Source organism: Gouania willdenowi, chromosome 15 (assembly GCF_900634775.1).
Source record: "Gouania willdenowi chromosome 15, fGouWil2.1, whole genome shotgun sequence".
Taxonomy (NCBI): domain Eukaryota; kingdom Metazoa; phylum Chordata; class Actinopteri; order Blenniiformes; family Gobiesocidae; genus Gouania; species Gouania willdenowi.
This window is the reverse complement of record NC_041058.1, coordinates 34,089,425-34,110,507: the sequence shown is the minus strand read 5'-3', so window position 1 is coordinate 34,110,507 and position 21,083 is coordinate 34,089,425. Positions and strand designations below refer to the sequence as shown.

Below are 21,083 nucleotides of genomic sequence, written 5' to 3'. Positions count from 1 at the left end.
GCTCCTCAGACCACTTCTATGACCGCGAGCGGCGCACCTATGCGTCCACCACACTACACACGGATACAGAGAGCCAGGCTTTCAGCCAAAATAAATCGGAATTCCATCAAAACATAATTTTCTTATAATTTTTAAATAGCAGGGTTTCAACCTTTTAAATAGTACACAAACTGCAGTATAATAGGCCGACTGGATGTAGACATGTTTAACTGCTACATGTTTAACATTGAGGTACTAGCTACTACATGTTTAACATTGAGGTGCTAGCTGCTACATGTTTAACATTGAGGTATTAGCTGCTACATGTTTAACATTGAGGTACTAGCTGCTACATGTTTAACATTGAGGTGCTAGCTACTACATGTTTAACATTGGGGTACTAGCTGCTACATGTTTAACATTGAGGTATTAGCTGCTACATGTTTAACATTGAGGTATTAGCTGCTACATGTTTAACATTGAGGTACTAGCTGCTACATGTTTAACATTGGGGTACTAGCTGCTACATGTTTAACATTGAGGTACTAGCTGCTACATGTTTAACATTGAGGTACTAGCTGCTACATGTTTAACATTGAGGTACTAGCTGCTACATGTTTAACATTGAGGTGCTAGCTGCTACATGTTTAACATTGAGGTGCTAGCTGCTACATGTTTAACATTGAGGTGCTAGCTGCTACATGTTTAGCAAAGAGGTGCTAGCTACTACATGTTTAGCATTGAGGTGCTAGCTGCTACATGTTTAGCAAAGAGGTGCTAGCTACTACATGTTTAGCATTGAGGTGCTAGCTACTACATGTTTAACATTGAGGTGCTAGCTATTACATGTTTAACATTGAGGTGCTAGCTACTACATGTTTAGCATTGAGGTGCTAGCTACTACATGTTTAACATTGAGGTGCTAGCTACTACATGTTTAGCATTGAGGTGCTAGCTACTACATGTTTAACATTGAGGTGCTAGCTACTACATGTTTAACATTGAGGTGCTAGCTACTACATGTTTAGCATTGAGGTGCTAGTTGAGGCTATAGGAGCTCCGGTTCTTACACAATTTGTACACAACTGGGCTTTTGTTTTCCCAACCCGTTTTTTATTTAGACTAAAATTAACTAAACTTTGTGAATTTTGTCAAAGTGCAACTTCTACAAAGTACATAGATTTGTCGATTATAAAGTGGACAACATTTTGGTGCTAAAATTGTGTCAGTTAAATATTGACAGAAATATAGCAGTTTACACTAAATGTATGTGTTAACATTTTACATTCCCACAATTAATGATTGTGGGTCGAGATCATTGATGATCCCACTGACTAACACTGACATGGATCAGCGACCTTTGACCTTCTAACAAAGCACATTTTAAAGACTTCATTCTTTCATTAGCTCTGAGATCTAGTCTGAAGAAGTTCCCACACACACACACACACTCACACACACACACACACACACACACACGCACACGCACACGCACACGCACACGCACACGCACACACTCACATTCACACACACGCACAAGCACACGCACACGCACACGCACACGCACACACTCACACTCACACACACACACACACACACACACACACACACACACACACACACACACACACACACACACACACATCCTCCCAACATCCCCTCCATGTATTCTCCTGCAGCAGTCTAACCATCCACAGACCTTATAAGGCTAAACTATAAAAGCTTGTTTCTTTGAGCTAATGCTGATGCTTGAATTCTACTTGTACTAAATGAATATGAAGAGTGGTGACATCAGCTGCACTCTCCACTAACCCTGAGAACTCATTCTGAATCTAAATCTAAACCACAATGTTTCTGTCTGCATCCTGAGTCGTAAAATCTACATCTCACCTGAAGGGAATGTGTTCATATCCCACTATAGTTACACCATTTCATCACAGCAGGGCCACAAACATACTGTATATGTGACTGTATCTGATCTGCGGGTCACATGACAAACATTCATGTCAGCATTAGAATAACGACCAATCAGAGCATTAACACCAGAAACATTCTCTTTTCTTTGTGTTGTTGATTTGTGTTATTTTCTCTCGTTTGCTGTGTTTGTTGTTCTTTTATGCATTTCCATTGTAGTTGTGCATGTTTTTTTTAATTATTAATATTATTTGGCATATTTTCTGTCATCCTAAACATTTATGTTATTTTGTGTTTTTTCCCTCATTTGGGATGTTTTTTTTGTTTTGTCAGCTTATATCTATTTTTTTTTCATCATCCTTGTTGTTGTTTTATGCATTGAGTCATTTTCTGTATTTTTTGTTCTGTATATTTCTGTTATTTTTGCTTTCATTTTGTGTATTTTACTGTCATTTTGTGTTTTTTTGAAGCCAGTTTGTGCGCTTCGTAAATTTAAATCGATGGTCTGCAATATTAGACGTGTATATGAGACAAATATGATGTTCAATGCTCTGAAATAGTGAAGATATTGTAACATTATTTTGTAACTTCAAAAATTTTTATGTAGTGCTTCAAAGGTCTTTTTATGATTAAATATTTCATCAATTCGGGATTATTTTTTAATGTTTCACTTTATTGATCCATTGTTAAGGTGTTAGTCCTTTTTTTTGTTATGCACGGCTCACTTTTTTTCATTCTTTTTTTGGACTTCGGATGTATGGCTTCCATCAATCACCAGAAAATGGGATTTTTCTGGAATTCTTTGACATTCACAGGGTAAGTGCACCAATGAGGAGCTGCCAATCACACGTGCTCTGCAGAGAAAACCACATCCTGAAAATACAAAGGTAATGTCCACACTGCGTGAACCTTTACCTCATAACAAAGATATGAGAAAAGTTGACTTCCTCTCTATGGTTTCACTATCCAACGGCTTTGGATTGGTTTGATTTCAATCAACATCCACCTGAACACGTGATGTACAGTATGTCACGGAGTTTGGAAAATGAAAGACTTGTAGGAAACAGACAGTGAAACTGGAATAAGGAGGATCAGTGTCCAAGTGAACACCCTGGGTCAGATATTACAGTAGGTGTTGTCCCTTTGCCTATAAATATTGTCAAACATAAGCCTAAATATCTTAATCTTTACCCATTTCTCATATTTTTAGAAAACAAGAACTTAATCATAACAGTTCATTTGTAAAATAACTCATAAAACACATTTAAGATTAATAAACATTATTTAAATATATAAATAGAGTGAAAACAATCAAACAAGTGATCTAAAATAAACAAAATGTATAAGGAACCAATAGAATACATTATTATAGAAAAGAAACCATGTATTAAATGTCTGAGTCTGAAAATGGATGGAATAGAATAATTGTACAAAATAAGTAGCTTACAATTTATTTTTTAAACAGAAACCTCTACTTATGCATTATTGCCCCCGTCAAATAACTGGCCCCTCCCCCAGAGAACAGGTACAGTCCAATCAGTGTGGGAACATTCATGGTTTTATATTATTATAGGCTCTGTAAATTAATATAGCCTTGGTTTTTCATAAGAACAGATTTCAGTAACTACTTTTAATATAACAACAAGATGAGACAGAAGAAGAATACAGAGACCATTTAAAGACTGGGGAAACATCTCCAACATTATTATTATTATTATTATTATTATTATTATTATTATTATTATTATGTTACAGGATTCGAATATTCTGAGATTTGTCAACAAATCAACATGATTTTTTTTTGTTTAGTTCCCTTTTTTGAATTCAGTCGCTGAAGTAAATAGTATTTCATATTAATAGGGGTGGGATGATACAATAGAACATGTGTTCTCAAACTTGGGGTTAGGACCCCATTTGTCATCGAGAGACACTGGTAGGGGGTCACCAGATGACTTCAAGAAACTAAGAATATTTTCTGAACAATTTGAGCCCATTTTGACTTTTTTTCTACAACTCCACCAAACTTGCCATGTTTTAACCTATTTTCATCACTTTTTTTGCCATGCTTTTGTTCCTTTTAATGCATTTTGCTACATTTCTCCCATTTCTGACACTTCATCAATTTCAATGCCTTTTCTGCACATTTTTTACACTTTTCAGCACTTATAAACCTTTTCCACCACTTTTCTAATGTCCTAATGTCACATATGCTGACTCATTATTGTCACTTTTAACCTGAATTCCTCATTATTATAGCTCCACCCCTTTTCTACCCCTTTTCTGATGTTCTTCTGAGAGCAACTCGTTTTGGTGCGGTCTCTTTAAATGCAAATGAGACACTTCATACCCCGCCCCCTCTCCAGGTTGTAGAGGTGACACTTGGTTCAACTCCACCCTGTTCGGCCATTTTTGTAGTTTGATAGAAGATATACGGCTATGTAGCGGCAGAAACTTTATATTCAGAGGTTATTTACAAAATGTCAACAACAGAAGACTTGTCCATCCAGCCTTACATGTTGAGCCAGAGTCTGACCCAGCGGAGTGAGATGAAAATGAAGATGATGAACCTGCAGAACCCTAACAAGTGAGCTAACACAAGCGCCAAGCTAACGCTAGCGCCAAGCTAATGTCATGAAATGCATTTTAATACAGTCTTTTCGGAGACAAATCGGCAAAATTAAATGACTAATGAAAACTTTAGACTTAAATTAAATCACGTAGGCCATATCATCAAGGATCTAAAACGAGCACACAGCGCTAACATATGAAGACGGTGCAACTGCTAATGCTAACAAAACAATGACAGGGACGTCTTATCATCACACTTTTTAGCGTTATTTACAGCTTACCGAAGTGCTCTGTTCGTCGTCTCCAAAGATAGAAGGAATTGAACCCTCAATCAGACAAAGTCTTTCTGTAAATCCTTCTTTATACTGGTGGAGGTTGATGAAGCAGTCATCATTGAAGTGCTTCACACACACAAAAATGACCTTACCCACAGATGTGGTACATTTCTATAAAAAATAAAACTCAACCAGGCACTTTGAAAAGGTTCTGATGCTGGGAGACGGTGTAATGAAGCGTGTGGGTTACTACATCCAACAACCCAACATTTTGACTTATCCTCTCGTAACTTCTACATCCTGGAGCTTGGACTACAAAATAAAAGAGAAATAAAAATGGCGGATTGCTCGAAGTGTTGGGCCTGGAGTCGATGTCCTAATTTGGCAGTTCTGCTGCAAATACTGTGACGTAATTGTTCAAAAAACGTAATAATCGAAAAATCGAAACAGATTGAAAAATATGACCAAAACAGAATATAAAGATATCAACGGAGCACCTGAAGAGACTAATTTGAACTTTTCTGTACTTCTAAACACTCTAAATATACAACAAAATGCATTTAAGGGCTAAAAAAGTGGATTTAGCATGATATGTCCCCTTTAAATGAATAGGTCCAATACTGACACTTTGAACCCTTTTTACCACTTTTTCTGGCAAAAACGTTGCAGTTGTAAAAAAAAAACACTATAGATCCTGGCCAAACTAAACAAAAGTATGGAGGACACTAGGACGACCCTATACACAAAAACTGGACAAACAGAAATCTCCAGCCAAAACTAAAATAACAAACTTACAAAATGTCTAGTGGGGCGCTAAAGGACTCTAGCCACATGTCTGCTTCTGGTCCAATGTTGTGCCTCTCTCCTTCTGGTCCTCTCAGCCCTATATATATGTGTTATGGTGCGTTCACACTAAACGCAGGTGTACATTCACAATATATGGCGGACGTGCTTCTAGAGAGCGTCAGAGGTCCCGCTGTGTGTTCCGCTCCTTCTGTGTGGCGCGTTTTGAAGCTTTTCGCGCGGCGGACGCTTTTGGCAGGCGTCCGGTGCTCCCAACGCGGCTGGAGTTGGGTTTGTTGAATTTTTGGGGGAAATCGCGGTGCGTCGACCAATCAGGGGCGTTTCCCAACCGTAGAAGACAAAAACCACTAACCGCAGGCGGAGGCAGATGGACAGGCTCTTCTGCTGGAATAGAGCGCCTGTAGTTGGGGTCCTGGTAGGAGATGCGAGCACCGATGTAGGTCAGCAGGTCGTCAAACTGGGCACGGGAAACAACTCTTGTCCGAGCACAGCTACGGTGAATCCAGAAACGGCGCTGAGGAGCGAAAAAAGCCAAGTCACTCTCTGGATAATGTAGAGCTGATGAACGGGAGTCAGGACTCCATCCTGCTGCTCAGTCTGTAGTTGTTTTTAAGATGATATCACAGACTATCTTATCAATTTAATGATTATTACACAAAACTATAGCAGGGTTGCTCTGGTGCCCCCTAGTGGGAGGGAGGCTAAGGACGTGTATACGGGCTCTGCTCAAACCTTTGATGTCACCTATACATGTCATTGTCATGACGACAACGTCTGTCCTTTGTTTGACAATTGCAGGGTCATTCTGACCTGCATTTTCTCTGTAAATACTGTTTGTCTATTATTATTATTTTAATCACATTTTAACACATTTTGAGTACATAAACCTACTGATTGCTGTTGTGATTGCAGTAGATTCCAAATCAACAGCAGCTCCTCTTTCATTTATAAATTAATTATGTACCTGTGACATGATATTTTACCGTCAAATGCAAACATTCAAGCTGCCATTGCTCGCTAATAACTTCCGGAAACTATGAGTCTATTTCAAACTTCTGTTGTCGCAACTCTCTCTCTAAACGGCTCTGTGTGCATGCGGCATGTACAGCCAAGGTGCACATTAGGTTATAAACACATTTGAAAATATATATATATATATAGTATAGAGCCAAGGATATCCGTATGCCCCTTCCCCTTCTCATGTCCGGTCTAACCCGCATTCAAAATACATTTTGCAACACCAAATAAGTCCAAAATAATGGATACACACCCTTGAACCAAAAGCAAGCTGTTCAAAAGGTTTCAGCTTGATCAGACACTGCGTCAGGGAGATATGCGCTCCACACACACACACACACACACACACACACACACACACACACACACACACACACACACACACACACACACACACACACACACACACACACACACACACAGACAATTCTTGTATTAGACAGATAATCCAATGGTTTATGGCACATTAAAGGTAAAAGACTGATGCCAACATCAGCACAGCTAATGTTTAGCACAACTACAATTAGGGCCAATTTTGATGGAGAAAATAATTTTGGGAAAATCAAGAATAAAGTTGAAATATATGTTGAGATTTAAGTTAAAAAAAAAAAGAGATCGGAGTCTAAATTTAGAAAATGAACTCAAAATATAGGTTGATATACTTGATTTTATTTCGACCTTAATCTCGTTTTTTCAACTTTATTCTCGACTTTTTGACTTTAATCATTCTCGACTTTTTTCTGGGTTTGCCCAAAATTATTTTCTCCATCGATGTTGGCCCTATAAGCTTCCATACACAACAAAGAAATCATTGTTTGAAACTTTTCTAATTGGTAATTAAATGTCATTATATCACGTGTCTTTGATTAATATTGAATTTGTTTTTAATTTATAGTTGGGAGAAGCAGAGCATCGGGCCTGAACAGAATGACTGTTTCAAAGCTAAAATAAGTTTTTACTTTTAGTTGTTAAAGTTTCTTTGTTTGAAGGTGTTCACTGTTGGATGTTCACTGTTATTTTCTCTACTTTTCCACCTGCAGAATTTGTTCCAATTTAAAATAAAAAGCTGCACTTCCTCCAGCAGACAGATAGGTTACTGCATGCATTAATCTTTGATGTCGTTCGATTGGCCAATGAGAACAATTCACAGCATATCAAATATTAATACTCTAATGTTCAGCGTTAAGTAATTAAGTCCCAGTGGCTTTTAGGAGAAGAGAAAATCAATGAACCCCCACAGTGTGGGATTTTTCCTTAAACTTTGTGTCCGCACATGCACAAGCAGCTCTACAAAATCACTAACTAATGCAGCTAGTTATTTATCATCTAGAATAAACTAAAGTGCACCGTTTAATGTGTTATTATTGTGCATGAATCACGTGCATTATTTCATTCATTAGGGTTTGAAATGTCAAATTATGACTGATCATGCTTGCACCGAAGCTTCGGTCCTTTTAATGCCCGGAGGAAGACACAAGGAGGCTCCCTCTGCAACAAATAACACGTGTCCGTGTGTGCGTGTGTGTGTGTGCGTGTGTGTGCGTGTGTGTGCACCAAAGCCATCAGTCTCTACATGAATCATTAATGGCTCGGACTCACATCCTCCTCATACACTCCTTCAATCTGTGCCCTGGAGGACAATTTATTCAATTGCACAATTTAGAGCTTTCCACGTGAGCTGGTAATAATAGTAATAATAATAATAATAGTAATAATAGTAATAATAATAGTGATACTAATAGTATTAATAAATAATCGAAATAAATAATAATAATAATAAATAAATAAATCAAAGATCGTGTGTGTGTGTGTGTGTGTGTGTGTGTGTGTGTGTGTGTGTGTGTGTGTGTGTGTGTGTGTGTGTTTATGCATGTGTGTGTGCGTGCGTGCGTGCGTGTGTGTGTGTGTGTGTGGCGCATATATCTCCCTGACATGTGTTCGACCTGAAACTTTTTTACAAGCATGCACACACGTGTGTCCATCCATTATTCTGGACTTATTTGGTGTTGCTTAACGTCTATTTTAATTTCATTTCGCACGGACGGCACAACGCAGAAGTGAAACCTATTCAGCTTTTGACCTCAGTGTGAGGGGGCACTAGCACACCATCTAGGCAAGGCAAGGCAAATTTATTTGTATAGCGCATTTCATACACAAGGCAACTAAATGTGCTTTATATTATAAATCATTCAACAGTTTAAAATCAATAAGAACATTAAAATCATCAGTAAAATCAATTAAAATCATCAACAAACACATTACATAAACAACATGACCATAAATCTCTCTCTCAATCATACGCAGTAGAGAAAAAGAAAAGCCTTTAACTTTGATTTAAAAATGTTCACATGTGATGCTGACTTCAGCTCTGCTGCAGTTTGTTCCACTTCTTTGCAGCATAACAACTAAAAGCAGCATCACCATGGTTACTGTGAGCTCTGGGCTCCACTATCTGACCTATGTCCATAGATCTCAGAGACCTGCTGGGTTCATACCTGACTAACATCTCACTGATGTATTCTGGACCAAACCCATTCACAGATTTATAACCAGCAGCAGAACTTTACAGTCTCCTCTGAGGCTGACTGGGAGCCAGTGTAAAGACTTTAAAACTGGACTAATGTGTTCTGACCTCTTTGTTCTGGTTCAGACCTGAGCTGCAGCATTCTGAACCAGCTGTAGATGTTTGATGAAGACCATTACAATAGTCCAGTCTGCTGGAGATAAAAGCATGGACCAGTTTCTCCTGATTGTTCTGAGTCATTAAACCTTTCACTCTGGAGATGTTCTTTAGGTGGTAGAAGATGTTTTTGTGATAGATTTGATCTGATGCTGAATGTCAGATCTGAGTCAATCAGGTTTTTGACCTGGTCTTTATCTTCTAAAGATCCAGACTCAGATACTTGCTGACAGCAGTCCTCTTTTCCTTGTTACCAAAGACAATCACCTCCATCTTGTCATGGTTTAGTTGAAGGAAGTTTTCACTCATCCAGCAGTTTACTTTTGCTAAACAGTCACACAACACCTCAATGGGACCATAGTCATCTGGGTTCAGTGATAGATATAGTTGTGTCATCTGCATAGCTCTGATAATCAACCTTACAGTTGTGTAAAATTTGTCCTAAAGGAAGCATATAAAGGCTAAACAGAAGAGGTCCAAGAACAGATCCCTGAGGAACCCCACAGGACATTGGTAATCTGTCAGATTCAAAGTTTACAATGCTTACAAAATAACTTTGCTCTTCCAAGTAGAACTTATACCATTGCATTACTTTTCCATTTAGTCCAAACCCATGTTTGCAATCTGTGCAACAACAATGTATGATCTACAGTGTCAAATGCAGCACTTAGATCCAACAGAATGAGAACAGATACTTTTCCTGAATCAGTGTTCAACCTTATGTCATCACTTGGTTGAAGACCACCTTCTCAATGATCTTGGCCATGAATTAAAGGTTCTGATTGGTCTATAGATAGCCAGTATAGAGGCATCCAGTGTTCTCTTTTTAACAGTGGTTTCACAGCAGCTACTTTCAGGGATTTTGGTACGGTGCCTGATTGGAATGATCAGTTAATTATCTGACACTAATCAGTGACAATTGACTTTACAACAGTTTTAAAGAAGTTTGAGGGTATTGTGTCAAAGCAACACGTTGATGAATTCAGCAGCTGAACAGTTTCCTCTATTGTTTTTGGGTTCACTGTAATAAACTCTAACATTGTAGTTGACTCCTCCCTCAGTGGTTGAAGCTGTTCAAGCTTTTTGTTATTTAGCTGGTTTGTTCTGATGTTTGACCTTATTGATTGTATTTTTTCATTGAAATATACAGCAAATTCATTGAATTTTCCATTTGACAGTAATTCAGGGGCTATCTGATCTGGGGGGGTTGTGAGCTTTTCAATTACAGAAAACAATGTGTGAGAGTTGTTGACATTTTTAGCAATAATTTCAGAAAAGTATTGCTGTCTGGCTTTGAACAAGCCATCATTGAATTTTCACAGACTTATTTTGTACAGTTCTAGATGATTTTGGAGTTTTGTTGATCTCCATTTACGCTCAGCTCTTCTACAGTCAGATTTCAAATTCTGCATTATCTCAGTCCTCCTCCAAGGTGTTTTCTGTGTGTTTGGTTTTCTCTTAGTTTTGATTGAAGCCACCACATCTATGACATTACAGACTTTTGTATTAAACTCATCCAAAAGATCATCAACTGTCTCAGCACTCAATGTTGGTGTCATTGCTATGGCTTCCATAAACTGCGCACTTGTGTTGTGTTTATGTACCTTTTCTTTAAACACACATAACTAGGGGGAACAGTTGTTACAGTCTCTAGGTCAAAAAAGACAGAAATGATCAGATAGAGCTAAGTCTCTTACATCAACAGCAGAGATATCAACACCTTTAGAAATGTTAAAAACTAAATAAATAGTTTTATTTGTACAAATTTATGTCTTTTATCAGATTCTACCTAAACTGCAGCATTGGTGCAAACTTTATCAATTTATCATGCGCATGTCCCATAGAATTAAACCAGGGAAATCACACACACTATTTTACTATTTTTGTATGTAATAGTGTATTCAATCAAAAATCACTTGACTTTTAATGTTTTTTACATGATTATCTTTTTAATGACGTCCTTTCTGTTGCAGACAAGGAGAGCTGAGGTATAGGTAGCACTGCCTTGGGCCACAGTGTTTTAAGTGGGAGGCCCCTGCCTCTGTCATCATCAACATCTGTGACAAACACCTACAACATGAGACATGTCCCCAGATAAATGATGGACAGTTGTTGATATGAAATATTGACAAATACATGTATGTTGTCCAAATTCTTGTTAGTTTTCATTTCAAATTTCTGGTTGATTAAAACTAGCATTAGGAGGACACAGTGCAGGGAGAGCTACTGGTATGGAGGTGATGACATCATTCTGAAGGTAGAAATCAACATTAAAACAGGACAAATTAAAAAAGACACTTTTTTTTCACTGGAAAGCATCAGGTCACTAAAGTCTCACTCTTGTCATTTTCAGAAACGGGCAGCCCTGCAGTAGCCTAGCGCTAACTGTAGACAGTAGCCTAGCGCTAACTGTAGACAGTAGCTTAGCGCTAACTGTAGACAGTAGCCTAGCGTTAACTGTAGACAGTAGCCTAACACTAACTGTAAACAGTAGCCTCGCGCTAACTGTAGACAGTAGCCTAACAATAAATGTAAACAGTAGCCGAGCACTAACTGTAGACAGTAGCCTAGCGTTAACTGTAGACAGTAGCCTAACACTAACTGTAAACAGTAGCCTAGCGTTAACTGTAGAAGTAGACTAACACTAACTGTAAACAGTAGCCTGGCGCTAACTGTAGAAGTAGACTAACACTAACTGTAAACAGTAGCCTAGCGCTAACTGTAGACAGTAGCCTAACAATAAATGTAAACAGTAGCCGAGCACTAACTGTAGACAGTAGCCTAGCGCTAACTGTAGAAGTAGACTAACACTAACTGTAAACAGTAGCCTGGCGCTAACTGTAGAAGTAGACTAACACTAACTGTAAACAGTAACCTAGCGCTAACTGTAGAAGTAGACTAACACTAACTGTAAACAGTAGCCTAGCGCTAACTGTAGAAGTAGACTAACACTAACTGTAAACAGTAGCCTGGCGCTAACTGTAGACAGTAGACTATCTGTAATTGCACATTAATAAGCAGATAGAGATTAGGGATGTTGCTATCTGACTATTATCCTTGTCGACCACACTGATGTTTCTTTATCCACTAGTGACTAGTCTATTACACAAGGTTTTTCTGGAACAGTTCAATTTAAACACTATAATAATATACAAAGTTAAAACATTGTCTTTAAAAATATTGTATGTATTTAATATTTATCTGAAAACATTCTCTGTATAATTAGTTATTAGGTTAAATACTAGTAAGATGTTCACACTGTGAGAGATGAGCAGCTGAACTCTGCTGAACATCAAAGTATCTCCTCAGGATGAATCAAAGGAAGCAAATCAAAGTGAAAACAAACCAATGAGCTCTGGAACCAATGTGTGCCATTTTAAAGCATTTTTTTAGTTTAAAGCATACAAATATTTGGTCAATAAACAAGCCTACAGGCAGAAGCAATAATATTGATCAATAAACAATGTGATCAACAACTGCATTAAAATGGCAACTATATTAATAAATCAGTCATCAGAATTATTGTTCAGCTCTCAATAATAACATATTCAGGCATCACATATTAATTAACAGTGAAATGTAGAATAAGATAAGTGTGTGATATGTTACTAATTACAAAATAAAGCTTTGATTACGTCATCATACAAATGGAGCAGCCATGGAATCAATAGCAGGAAGTAAAACATCACGTTAAAAACACCTGCAATTAAATATACCTTTTCACCCACGCACACGCAAGGGCGGACACACACAGCGTCTGCGCGTACACGTACACACACCTACACACACACACACACACACACACACATACATTAACACACACAGCCATTTCTTCAGTTAGCTGAGTTATCTCCTCCATAGATAAATTGTGCTTTGCTCTGACATCATAACATCATTACCCGGTAAAGAAGCTAACGTTAGCATGCTAGCTGTGATCAGCTGTATGCTGACAGTTGCCTGGTTTAAATATCCGCAAAGTTTGTCAAACGTTGTCACTCTTCAGCGTAAAGTATGAACAGACTGAGGAAGTTTTTATAGATCTATCATCTCACAGCATCATACCAGCTCTGTGCTGCAGATACCACACAACAAACGCTTTCTTACTGATTCTAGCTCCAAGTGTTTATAACCTAATGCACACCTTGGATGTACAGTACATGACATGTTTGTGTGTAATTAATTTTCCCACTGTTTTTTTTTTTATTTATGTTTTAGTTTTTCCTTGCCAAAGGAGGATCTAAGGACAGAGGATGCTCTGGGACATTTATTATCTATTTGCTTAAGTCCAGCGAACATTGATACAAACTTTATTTATCAATTTATCATATTCATGTCTCATAGAATTAAACCAGATAAATCACACACAATATTTTACTTTACACCCGCAAATAAACCCCTTTATAACACTGCAGAGTATGTACACCTCTTTATACATCCGACCATCAAACACATTCATTTGGCCATAATTAACTCTACTTAAACTCCTCCCACTATATGAATACATACATCTGACGGGCACTGTACTGGTAATATTAATGAAAATAATAGTAACAATAGTAATAATAATAGTAACAGTAGTAATAATAATAGCTATAATAATAACAATAGTAAATGTTAAATCTAAATATGATTGTTAAACCTAAATCTAAATCTAAAGGTTGAATGTAAATGTTAAATATAAATATAAATGTTAAATTGAAATATAAAAATGTCTCAAAATAAAGGAAAATTAGCAAAATGTAAAAAAATATGTCGGCTAAGAAACAGTGACATTTGGCACCCCATATTGTGTGTGTGTGTGTGTGTGTGTGTGTGTGTGTGTGTGTGTGTGTGTGTGTGTGTGTGTGTGTGTGTGTGTGTGTGTGTCACTAATAGCATCCACGCTGCATCTAAAACGCGCTCCCTCAGATCCGCCACGCGCAGCCGCGGGGAGGGTCGCCCACAGCGAGGGGTCCGTGAGCCACGGAGGAGCGATGGAGCACGCGCTGGTGGGAGCGCACCCTCACCCTCACCCTCACCTGCAGCAGCACGCGGTGCACGGAGGATCAGAGCCGATCAGTTTCGGTATCGATCACATCCTGAGCTCCGTGGAGAACAGCCACAGCTGCAGCCACAGCCACAGCTGTATGCAGCAGCAGCAGCAGCTGAGCGCGAGGATGCCGGAACCGGACTACGGACACGCGGCCTTCGGGGGCTCGAGCGCCCTGAACGGAGGCTTCACGTGCAGTAACGGCGGATATACGGGCACCAACAGCTCGTGCGGGCTCGCGGCCCTCAGCGGGGCTTATCACATGAACGTGCATGGCATGAGCGTGCACGGAACTAACGGAAACCCCGCGGGAGTAATCCGCGTCCCCGCGCACCGGCCTTTCCATGGGAGCCCGTCCGTTAACGGAAGTGTCGGAAATATGAGCGCGATCACTTTCCCGTGGATGGAGAGCAACCGACGGTACACCAAAGATCGGTTTACAGGTAATAATAATTATTATATTTATAACCAAAGATCGGTTTACAGGTAATAATAATTATTATATTTATAACCAAAGATCGGTTTACAGGTAATAATAATTATTATATTTATAACCAAATATCGGTTTACAGGTAATAATAATTATTATATTTATAACCAAAGATCGGTTTACAGGTAATAATAATTATTATATTTATAACCAAAGATCGGTTTACAGGTAATAATAATTATTATATTTATAACCAAAGATCGGTTTACAGGTAATAATAATTATTATATTTATAACCAAAGATCGGTTTACAGGTAATAATAATTATTATATTTATAACCAAAGATCGGTTTACAGGTAATAATAATTATTATATTTATAATCAAAGATTGGTTTACAGGTAATAATGATAATTATAATTATTATATTTATAATCAAAGATTGGTTTACAGGTAATAATGATAATTATAATTATTATATTTATAATCAAAGATTGGTTTACAGGTAATAATGATAATTATATTTATAACCAAAGATCGGTTTACAGGTAATAATAATTATCATATTTATAACCAAAGATTGGTTTACAGGTAATAATAATTATTATATTTATTATATTTATAACCAAAGATTGGTTTACAGGTAATAATAATTATTATATTTATTATATTTATAACCAAAGATTGGTTTACAGGTAATAATAATTATTATATTTATTATATTTATAACCAAAGATTGGTTTACAGGTAATAATAATAATAATTATTATTATTATTATTATTATTATTATTATTATTATTATTATTATTATAATCAAAGATTGGTTTACAGGTAATAATAATAATTATAATTATTATATTTATAATCAAATATTGGTTTACAGGTAGTAATAATAATAATAATAATTATAATTATTATATTTATAATCAAAGATTGGTTTACAGGTAATAATAATAATTATAATTATTATATTTATAATCAAAGATTGGTTTACAGATAATAATAATAATTATAATTATTATATTTATAATCAAAGATCGGTTTACAGGTAATAATATATCATGATAATAATATGTATCATAATTCTAATATTTATAATGATAGGATAATACTAATAAATAGATCATGATAATATTAAAAATAAGCATAATCATTATCACTATATTAATAATAAGCTATCATGTTATTATTATTAATTGTTATTATTATTCGTAATGTAAGACTGAATTTGAATGACAGGTATTTCTTGTTTGCCTATAACATGTGTCTTGAAAATATGAATTAACGTATTGTTCATGAAATGCAGGGCGATGGTATTTGAAGTGTTTTTACTTGAAAATGATTTTGTGAAATGAATTCATTTGTTATATATCATTAAATAAATCATTTTATATCATTACATTTGTAAAAACATAGTGATGTTTATTTTTGTAGCTGATGGTGATGATGATGTAAACAGATTATTGATATTTATTTACATTATTGTGAAGTTACAAAGATCACTGAAGGCTTAGGAATTAAACCCAAAAATCACAACCGTGGTTTTCTGTGCACATGAAATGTGAAATGTAAACTGAGCCGTGCACGTTCCTTCCTCTTCTCTGTCCTCACACATTTCTTTCTTTCTATTCACTCACTCTTTACTTTCTGTTTCTCATCAAACATCCAAAGCTGCTGCATTTTTGTTGTTATTGTTGTTGTTTTGTGTTTTTGTTTGTTTTTACTTTTTCTCATTTTGTATGTCGAGTTTTGTGTTTTCATTGTCCTTTTGTGTTAGTTTTTGTATTTTTCTTCTATAGTTGGAGTAATTCTTTGCATATTTGCTTTGTTCTCAGTTTGTTTTTAGCGTCATTTTTTTGGAGTCACTTTGTTTTTCATCATTTTCTATATTTTACTAATTTTGTGTTTGTTGTTTCATATCATTTGGATATTAATTATTGGTGTCTTTTTGTTGCCATTTTGTATTTTTTGAGTCATTTTTATCACAGTTTTGTAGTATTTTTCCTCTCATTTTGTTATTGTTTTGTGTGTTTCTGTCATTTTCTATAATTTCCTCTTTTTGTGTTTTTTTATTTTGTGTGTTGGTTTTGTATCTTGAAGTATTTTTTTTTTCAATATTTTGAGTAATTTATCACACTCTTATTTTCTTTTTCTTTAATTTTGTGTTTTTGTTATTTTGTTGTGTTTGTCATTTTGCATATTTTATTGTTATTTTTTAAATACTATTGTTATTATTTAAATATTATTTGTTGAGTTTTTTGTGGGGTTTTTTTTGGTCATTTATAACAAAAAATGTTCATTTTGTGTCATTTTGTGTTGTTATGTGTGTTTCTGTCATTTTGTATATTTTACTGTTTATCTTTTTAAATGTGGTGTCTTTTTCTTTCATTTTGTGTTTTTGTGTTTATGTTATTTTGTATATTTTACTCTTTTTTGTTTGTTATTTTTTAAATATTATTTTGGATGTTAACGATTTTTTTTTAGATTCATCACAGTTTTGTTCATTTGTGTTTTAGTTTTTGTTTTATCAGTGTTGGTGTCTTTTTGGTGTAATTTAGCATTTTTTAAAACAGCCATAATCGAACCTATAACACTTATTGGATGTGATCGATGTTTTCAGGCCTAGTTTTCAGGCCTTTTCTCACCTCCTTCCCTCTGCTCTTTCCACTCCATCTATGGACCCCCACCCCCATGCAGTGTCCCTCTCACCCCTCACTGTCACACGCCGTGTAGGTCACCCCTACCAGAACCGGACCCCCCCAAAGAGGAAGAAGCCGCGCACGTCGTTCACGCGCCTGCAGATCTGTGAGCTGGAGAAACGTTTCCACCGACAGAAATATTTGGCGTCCGCGGAACGCGCGGCTCTGGCCAAGGCGCTGAAAATGAGCGACGCTCAGGTGAAAACCTGGTTCCAGAACAGAAGGACCAAGTGGAGGTGAATACACTCACTGTATTTATAAAAACACAAAAACAAAAGCACAATAGTTGACTTTGTAATTGTAATTGCCATTACAATTCTATTAAAAATGATCAATTATAATTTAACGCTAAACTGTGGAAACTGTTACAGTTCTATGTAGGGTTCTATACACATATGTAGTGAATAATTATTAAAATATGTTTCAGATGAAGTTCACACATTTTACCATTTAAAAAATAAATAAATAAATCCAGGAGTATAATGGCACCAAAAATATTAATACCTACATTTTCATGGATTAGGAAAACGTACAAGGTAATCAATAGATAGTGAGATGAGATGATAGATATTTGTTTTTAGTGTATTTTACATCTGATTTAAGACCCGTTAGCATTAGAGATGCTAACAGAAAGCTAACACAAGAGGAAGGTTAACTTTTATTAGGTTATTCATTTCAAGCTCAGTAATTGTGATCAATTGTAATTGAAATTTAGTAATTGAGAACGAAATTGTAATTGACTTTCTGAGGATAAAAAAAATGTAATTGAATTGTTGGTCACTGTAATTGTAATTGAACATGGGTAATTGTAAACGTATTTGTAACTGAAAAAATTAATTGGTTTCATTTATTAAAGCCTTTATTTCTTTCTCTGCTCCGAGAAATAGCAAGACGAAATATGTTTTTTTTGTTTGATTTTTTTAAGAGGTATTTAAATGTAATTAATAATTTTCTAAAAATCTTCGAGGGGGAAAAAATCACTTTACCTGGATTTCGAGACACTTGTGTCTGGAAGATATCATAAATATATTAAAAAATACATAAAAAGTTATAATAAATTAAAATGAATTAAATTGGACAATTGAGTGTTTTTTGTTTTCCTAAATCAATTAATCAATGAAATTGATTATTATTATTATTATTATTATTATTATTATTATTATTATTATTATTATTATTGCAGTATATTTATTTGGATCTTATTGATCAACTTTTGACAACTCATATTTTCACGTAAACACAAGTTCTATTATAAGCATTAAATGCAGAAACAGAAAATTAAGAAAGGGGTCCTATAATAATAATAATAATAATAATAATATAAAATCACATTTACTTTGTAATCACATACAAGTGTGTTAATCTGGCTAACAACATTTATTAGTGTAAGAGAATAATTTAATGTTCATGTTTATATTTATATTTAATGCTTTTTAAGAATCACACAATATCTCTTTCAATAACCGTGAAGCTGTAACAACATCTGCACAATGATGTGACTATTTCAACAATGACACAAAAATGTATTTCTAACATCTAAAATAACTTCTTATTTGTGTGATGTGCAAAAATGTAATATTATTATATTGATTTAAAGAATTAATTGAAGAAAGTCAGAATGAATGAAACACTCGACCTATCTGTATATCTGCAGAGGAAGGAGAAGGAAAGAGGAGAACTACGTATTATATGAACTTATGTTACGTGCATTTTTACCATTTAATTCAATATTCGCTGAGCATGCAAAATAATAACAATAATGATTGTGCACTACAATATGTCTTATTAATAAGTGTATTTTTCGACTTTTATTTAGTCTTTAGTAGCAGAAGCACCAACAATTACATGCAGGAAATTTATATATATATATATATATATATATAAAATATTATATAATTATATGATATTTAGTATATGATATCTATGCCCCCATTACAGACTTCAGCCACGCTGTCGCTGCGCTAACGGATCGAGCAGAACTACTTTGTTGTAAGTCCGTCCGTAGAGTCGTGTAGTGGCTGTTGTGATGCACTCTGGGCTTTGTTTTGGTCAAAATTGTAGAAATGTTGGGGTGATTGGACATAATTGCAGAGCCACGTAGAATTCGCGGGGATTGGTTGAATATTTGCGATCGCAACGTCGCTTTTTTAGTCCTTTAGCTATTTGCTTTGGGGGCCACACAAACGTAAACAGAGGCCCATGTCTATCGTAGATATAAACTAGTGCTTCTCAAAGTGTGGGGCACACCTCCTGGTGGGGAATGGAGGTATGACCGGTGGGGTGGGACAAACAGGAGGACATGTTTAATTCATGCCAATCTTCTTCAAATCTTTTCTTCATTGACAATTAAGATTAATAACGCTAAACAAAACACACAAAGTAATAATGAGAAGTTAAAAATGTATCAGAAATTTATACAGTATATATAATTGAATATATAGACCGTCTCGAGATTTATGCCAAGTTGCCAACTACAATGTGTGTAACACATAATAATGCAAAAATTATTAGTAGCATAAATGATGTGATAACAAAAATTTGCATTGACACGTTGTTTAATGTAAATTCATGATAAAATCTTTGCTTCATTTTTGCTGCAGTACCATACATGAACTGCTGGGTGCAGTGTCGCTTCACCATTTACATTGTGAAGAACAACAGAAGAAGAACCAACCTAAAGTTTAAAAAGTTTAGGACCATTTCACTTATACTGCACACCTGAGGTAGAACTAACATCTGTGACGTGAAACTAACAGTAATACATTAGAATCAAAGCAGCAGAAAACGATTTTATACATATATAGTTTATATAATCTCAAGAACATTTCAACATGTTTTTTAAAAAATGTTTTATTTGTCAGGATTATTAGGGGGGGCCATTGGCACAGGTGGGGTTTGAAAATTCACCTTTGTTCAAAGTGGGAAATAGCCAAAAAAAAGTTTGCGAAGCATTGAGATGAACGGCGTGTGTGTGTGTGTGTGTGTGTGTGTGTGTGTGTGTGTGTGTGTGTGTGTGTGTGTGTGTGTGTGTGTGTTGTGGTGCAGGCGGCAGACTGCAGAGGAGCGTGAGGCAGAGCGTCAACAAGCCAATCGTATTCTTCTGCAGCTGCAACAGGAAGCGTTCCAGAAGAGCATCAACCAACCGGTGAGCCCCGACCCACTGTGCCTCCAGAACAGCTCCCTGTTCGCCCTCCAGAACCTACAGCCCTGGACTGAGAACACAGCCAAGATAAGCAGCGTGTCGGCCTGCGACTAGACCCTAGACCCTGGACCCTAGACCCTGCCCTGTTCAGTGAGGGCCATGGTCTGACCCCCAGCCTCAGCTTTCCTACAGCTGGGATCAAAGCACTCAGAGACGTTACGGGACTAAAAACAAAGCTTCAGCTCTCACACAATCACTGCAAATTTACACCATGCTGTATCTTAGCTCACGTGTCAAACTCATGGTCCGTGGGCCAAATACGGCCCCTCCGAGCATCCACTGTGTCCCCCAGGAGAAAGGACAAACAAATCATGGTGTAAACTAATTCAGTTGTTCATCAGGACTCACTTGTCCCACGCTAACATCATACAAGTCATTTTTAATCTCACATTACTGAAAAAACTCCACATTTTTTAAATGAAAATTGCTCTAAATCGGGGTTCTCAACCTTGGGGTCGCAAGACACTGGGAGGGGGTCACCAGAAG

At 36.2% G+C, this 21,083-nt stretch overlaps 1 protein-coding gene across 1 annotated transcript; it reads left to right on the top strand.

Moving 5' to 3' along the window:
• The first annotated feature begins 14,210 nt into the window (after positions 1-14,210).
• tlx1 (T cell leukemia homeobox 1) lies at positions 14,211-20,754 on the top strand. Its single transcript, XM_028467778.1, has 3 exons — positions 14,211-14,709; positions 17,394-17,631; positions 20,441-20,754. Exons 1-3 carry the CDS (start codon positions 14,211-14,213, stop codon positions 20,649-20,651), a joined length of 948 nt encoding a protein of 315 aa, XP_028323579.1. The 3' UTR covers positions 20,652-20,754.
• Positions 20,755-21,083: the final 329 nt, after the last annotated feature.